The sequence below is a fragment of the Myotis brandtii genome, unplaced genomic scaffold, assembly GCF_000412655.1.
Source record: "Myotis brandtii unplaced genomic scaffold, ASM41265v1 scaffold825, whole genome shotgun sequence".
Classification (NCBI taxonomy): Eukaryota; Metazoa; Chordata; class Mammalia; order Chiroptera; family Vespertilionidae; genus Myotis; species Myotis brandtii.
This window is the reverse complement of record NW_005371349.1, coordinates 1,534,887-1,540,091: the sequence shown is the minus strand read 5'-3', so window position 1 is coordinate 1,540,091 and position 5,205 is coordinate 1,534,887. Positions and strand designations below refer to the sequence as shown.

At 54.5% G+C, this 5,205-nt stretch overlaps 2 protein-coding genes across 2 annotated transcripts in view; one reads left to right on the top strand and one right to left on the bottom strand.

Moving 5' to 3' along the window:
* The window catches only part of MXRA7 (matrix-remodelling associated 7), a 17,979-nt gene extending 17,244 nt beyond the window's left edge, over window positions 1–735 (bottom strand). The window contains exons 1-2 of the mRNA XM_005884332.2: window positions 702–735; window positions 9–204 (exon numbers count right to left, since the gene is read on the bottom strand). Of these exons, the coding sequence (XP_005884394.1) occupies window positions 9–204; window positions 702–735 (230 nt within the window). The remainder of the gene's footprint in view (window positions 1–8; window positions 205–701) is intronic.
* Window positions 736–1,306: 571 nt separating this feature from the next.
* LOC102256180 (ubiquitin-like protein FUBI) lies at window positions 1,307–1,764 on the top strand. Its single transcript, XM_005884331.2, has one exon. The coding sequence runs from the start codon at window positions 1,360–1,362 to the stop codon at window positions 1,759–1,761; it is 402 nt and encodes a 133-aa protein (XP_005884393.1). The 5' UTR covers window positions 1,307–1,359; the 3' UTR covers window positions 1,762–1,764.
* Window positions 1,765–5,205: the final 3,441 nt, after the last annotated feature.

The following is a 5,205-nucleotide window of genomic DNA, read 5'->3' as shown; positions in this document are numbered from 1 at the left end:
CTCTGAACGCGAGCTGGTGGTGCAGGCTCAGAGGAAGGACCGAGTCGGAGGGGATTCGCGCCGGCGGCGAGAGGCCTGCAGGAAGGGGCTGCTGGCAGAGGGTTTCCTTCCCGGAGACAGACAAGGCGCTGGGGCCGCCCAGGCTGTCTGTATTGTGGGCGACTTGGCCGCCCGCCCGGCGGAGAGCCGAGCTCCGAACCTGCCCTGACCCATAAGGCGGACAAACCCCGGCCAGGCCTTCAGGGCTCCGGGTCTGGGGCCAGAGCCTGCAGCCTCGGCAGGAGCCCTGGGCGTCAGGCAGGCGCCCGACTAAACAGAGCGAGCTGAGCGGGGACGCAGCGTTTGCACAAGCCTAAGAGCTAAGCACCTTCTCTCCCGGACCACACGCCGCCGGCGGCTGGGCGCAGACAGGGCTGGCTCTCCTATCCGCGGCCCTGAGCACTGGTCGGTGCCCGGGGGACTCCACGAAAACGTCTCTGTGGCTGTGGGATGTCTCCCAAAGGAGACATGCCCTGGACTCAGCAAACCCACTTCTGGGGCTGCTCTGGACTAGAAAACCACCCTCCTGGGCTTCTATGCAATGACCGATTGTGCGCAACAAAAAACAGCGACGCTCTAACGGTGTATCCTAGAGTTAAATGTAGGGTTCAGGATATTTGGTTAATATGTTCGCCAAAATATTACCGGGTTACATATGTTACCGCGCATGTAGACCACTGCTGGAAGCCGGTCCATCCTTGCTGCTTAACACAGTCGCTGCAGGGAAGAAACATCTGCACAGCATGTTTCAAGAACAGTATATGGCATACTGTTCTTAATATGTTTGCTCCCCTTCTTGGCGCTATGTGTTTTAGCCAAGGTCACCTCTCCGAAAAAGGTTGTTTCCCCAGGTCGGGATTTTTCCCTGAACTTAGGGAGGGAATAAAACCCTTGAAGTGCCAGGCGGGTAGTTAATCACTTAAACCACCAACAATCACGCTTAAGCTACATAATCTTTACTCCCTGGAATGGAGATAAGAAACGCCCTAACCTTTGGAATAGAAATTGATAGGATTAAAATCACCAGAGAGAACCTAGCTAGAGAACCTGGCGGGAGAACCTAGCTAGAGAACCTCGCTGTGCTGATCAACTGAACGCTGTCTCCGTGTCCTTTCTTCTTCGCCGACTCCATCCACACCTTTGGGGACCCCTGGACCTGCCGGGGTTGGACCCCAACAGACCACCCAACACCGAGTATTAAAAAGGAGGCAAGAGTGACGTCAGACGCAGCAAGCGCTTCGGACGCGAACGCTCCTCTTCCTTCCTCTTTCTCGACTCCATCTTTGAGGGAGCGGCACAGGCCGCAGTTCAGTCGCCAACATGCAGCTGTTTGTCCGCGCCCAGGAGCTCCACACCCTCGAGGTGACCGGCCGGGAGACAGTCTCCCAGATCAAGGCTCACGTAGCCTCCCTGGAGGGCATCACTCGGGAAGATCAAGTCGTGCTCCTGGCAGGCACACCCCTGGAGGATGAGGCTACCCTGGGCCAGTGTGGGGTGGAGGCGCTGTCCACTCTGGAAGTAGCCGCCCGCGTGCTTGGAGGTAAAGTCCACGGTTCTCTGGCCCGTGCTGGGAAAGTAAGAGGTCAGACCCCCAAGGTGGCCAAACAGGAGAAAAAGAAGAAGAAGACTGGTCGGGCCAAGCGACGGAAGCAGTACAACCGGCGTTTTGTCAATGGTGTGCCCGCCTTTAGCAAGAAGAGGGGCCCCAATGCCAACTTTTAAAGCCCTTTGTCATCTGAGGCAAGCCGGGCCACAGGGCAGGAGGTCACGGTTTGATTCCTGGTCAGGGTACATTCCCGGGTTGCAGGCTCCATCCCCAGTGGGGGGCGTGCAGGAGGCAGCCTATCCATGATTCTCTCTCATCATTAATGTCTCTCTCTCTCTCTCTCTCCCTTCCTCTCTGAAAGCAATAAAAATATTTAAATAAATAAATAGGTGCATCCAAGTCTTAGTGTGATTTTAAACTTTAATAACTTCAGAAGCATAGATGCTACAAACATACCAAAAAATGACATTTGAAAGGTTAGTTATTGACATATTAGATGTATTGGTGTTTCTTATTCACTTTCATACAAGGCCACCCCTTAGTGCTGCGCGTGGCTTCAGTTGGTTTTCACACTTAGAAAACACGCTCGGGCTGATGGTCAGTGACTGAGGGACTGCCCTTCCATTTCAGCCTCACGGGGTCTTGATGCACATGTGACAGAGTGGACACGGTGACCTCTAGGGAGGTCGGCCAGCTCTCCTCCCCCTGCCCACCCGGCCAGATGCTGGCCCACCCCAAGAATTAAAATGAAAAGCTTAGCATCCAAATGTCAGCAAGCCAAGTGTAAAACACATTTAATAAGTAAATATTCAACTGATGTGAAAATCAATAAAATATATTTTAAAAAAAAATTAAAATGAAAAGCTTAGCATCCAAATATCAGCAAGCCAAGTGTAAAACACATTTAATAAGTAAATATTCAACTGATGTGTTTTGTAGGTATGTAGCATTTACACTTCTTAAGTGATTAAAATTTAAAACTGCACTTAAACTTTGAGGGCACCCCCATATCCCAGAATTAGATGAAAGACAAAGAGCGTGGAGTTAGTGGGAGAGTCCATAGAGCTTTGTAAAACTTCTGGTGAGGTTCTGTGACTTCACATATACAAATTAAAATCTGCGTTTCCTGTGAGACCCATGAGCTTTAGAAGACTGTAAATTGGCCGCTCACTGTTTTCTGTCTGCACGGAAGCCCCCTTCCTTCAGAAAACGCCCTTTGATGCCCTCAGTCTCCTGGGAACGGCCAGTTGGGGCTCAGGCCCCACCCCCTCCACACACCAGCATGTGGATGTGCCCCAGGCCCACCTTCCCCTTGGGGACAGGGGGCCCCAGCAGAGGCCATTCCACCCTGGCTGTCCCTGCCTGTGAGCCACTCAACTCCAAGTTTCTGCCCCAACAGCCAGAGTCCTGCCCACTGCACTGCCCACTCACACAGCACCCTGCACGCCCAGAGCAGCTCCAGTTCTCCAGGGGGGCACGGGGTGGGGGTGGTGCCCGTGTCAGATTCCAGCCATGGACTGCTTTGCACCTCGTGCTCCAGGAAGGCAGAACGGTTAGTTGGTTACTTAGTGGGGTTTTAGAGAACATCGTAATGGAGAGGGTTCCATCGTTTGTCTATAAAAGTAACAACAGTCCCGGCCGGTGTGTCTCAGTGGATAGAGCAGCGGTTCTCAACCTGTGGGTCGCGACCCCTTTGGGGGTCAAACGACCCTTTCACAGGGGTCACCTAAGACCATCGGAAAACACATCTATAATTACATATTGTTTTTGTGATTAATCACTATGCTTTAATGATGTTCAATTTGTAACAATGAAATTGGGCGTCACCACAACATGAGGAACTGTATTAAAGGGTCACGGCATTAGGAAGGTTGAGAACCACTGGGATAGAGTGCCGGCCTGCGGACCAAAGGGTCCCAGGTTGGATTCCAGTCCAGGGCACGTACCTCGGTTCTCTGGCCGAGCTCTGTCCGGGCCCTGGTCAGGACACGTGCAGAAGGCAACCAAGTGATGTGTTTTGATATTTCTCTCTCTCTCTCTGACTCTCTCAAAACAATCAATGGAAAAGTAGCCTCGGGTGAGGATGAAATAAAAAAGGTGGCTGGCTCATGCCTGTGGGAACACTTGTCCCTCCCGCCCCCATAGCAGCAAGGACAGGGGTCACAGGATGCTCTCAGGCCTGCGTGCACTGCCCAGCAGCCTGGGAGGGTCCAGGAGCCCCCACCCCCCTGGAGGCTTCCCCACGGGCACGGAGAGCAGAGGGCAGGCTGCCTCCTGGCTCCTGGCTCCACGCAGACTGCGGCCTGACTGCCCCCTCCCTCCCGCTGGGTCCCTCAGGCCACCAGGCTGCTAGTCTCAGGAGGTTGCAGAGAAAGGGCTGGCGCCAGCGCGGGCCTACTGGGAGGGCAGGCGGCAGAGGCTGCGGCTGAGTCGCTGCACACAGACCAACACATGAGCTCAGCCACCGCAGGCTCCTAACGCCGGCTCCAGGCGAGGGCGGGCAGCTCTGCATCCAAACCTGCCACTGAAGCCACTCCCGGTGACAAGGGACTTAGGTCTTCTTGTCCTAAACTGGCCCCTCTCAGCTCGTCAGCTGTTCTCTGGGTCCAGCACCCTTGACCCTTCACTGTGGCCCAGGAGGCTGCCCGGGGACACTCCCACCAGGTTCCTTTTCCCCACACTGTGTTTGAAAAGTTCCAAACCTCCAGAAAAGCTGGAAGAATAATACAGTGACCACCACATCTTTCACCTGAATCGCCTACTGTTCACAGGGCAGCATCTTTGCGCTCTCCCCCCCACACCCACACTTGTGTGTGTGACTGTGTGAATCACGACCTGTCATGCCCAAATGTTTCAGCACCATCTTCCCAAGAACAAGGACATTTGTCGGCAGAGCCGCAGCGCCAGCATCACACTCAAGAAGCTGAGCGCTGAAACAATAAGATGACCTCATCAGCCATTCGTTTGAAACACGTCCAATGACCTCCCAAATGTCCTTCATCGCGCCCCACCCCCACCCGATCCAGAATCCAATCGGAGAGCGGGCACTGCACTGTCTGCCAGGTCTCTCTGGTGTCTCCTTTAAAACATTTTTTTAAAAAAAACCACTGATTTGAGAGAGAGAGGGAAAGAGAGAAACATCGATCGGTTGCCTCTTCGGGGGCCGGATGGGGAATCGAACCCGCATCCCTTCAGTGCACGGGACGACACTCCAGCTGAGCCGAATGGCCAGGTCTCTGGTGTCTCCTTTCATCTAGAAGGGTCTCCCTGCCTGTTTTGTTGGTGACAGGACACGGGCCAGCTGCCGGGTACGAAGTCCCTCCTCAGTCTGAGTGGAGCCAGGACCCGCCTGAGCTCGATGCCTGAGCTCTGGCCCCGACGCGGAGACTGAGCTCTGGCCCTGCCTGAATGACACTTGACCCTTCACCCTTGACCACCGGCTGGGAAGCCTACCAGGCCTACGATACAGCCTCACCGGAACCCAACCTCATTAGGTCGGAAGCCGGGCAATCCTCAAATCCCGGCCCTCACATCAGCCCCACAGCCCTGTTTCTGGCCTTAAAAGGGACCCGCCGGCTCTGGAGTTGTTCACGGTAATTCTCGGTGAGGGTGGGGCGAGC

Excerpts from the sequence above, each read along its gene's own strand:
- LOC102256180 (XM_005884331.2), top strand. The coding sequence starts at position 1,360 with ATGCAGCTGTTTGTCCGCGCCCAGGAGCTCCACACCCTCGAGGTGACC.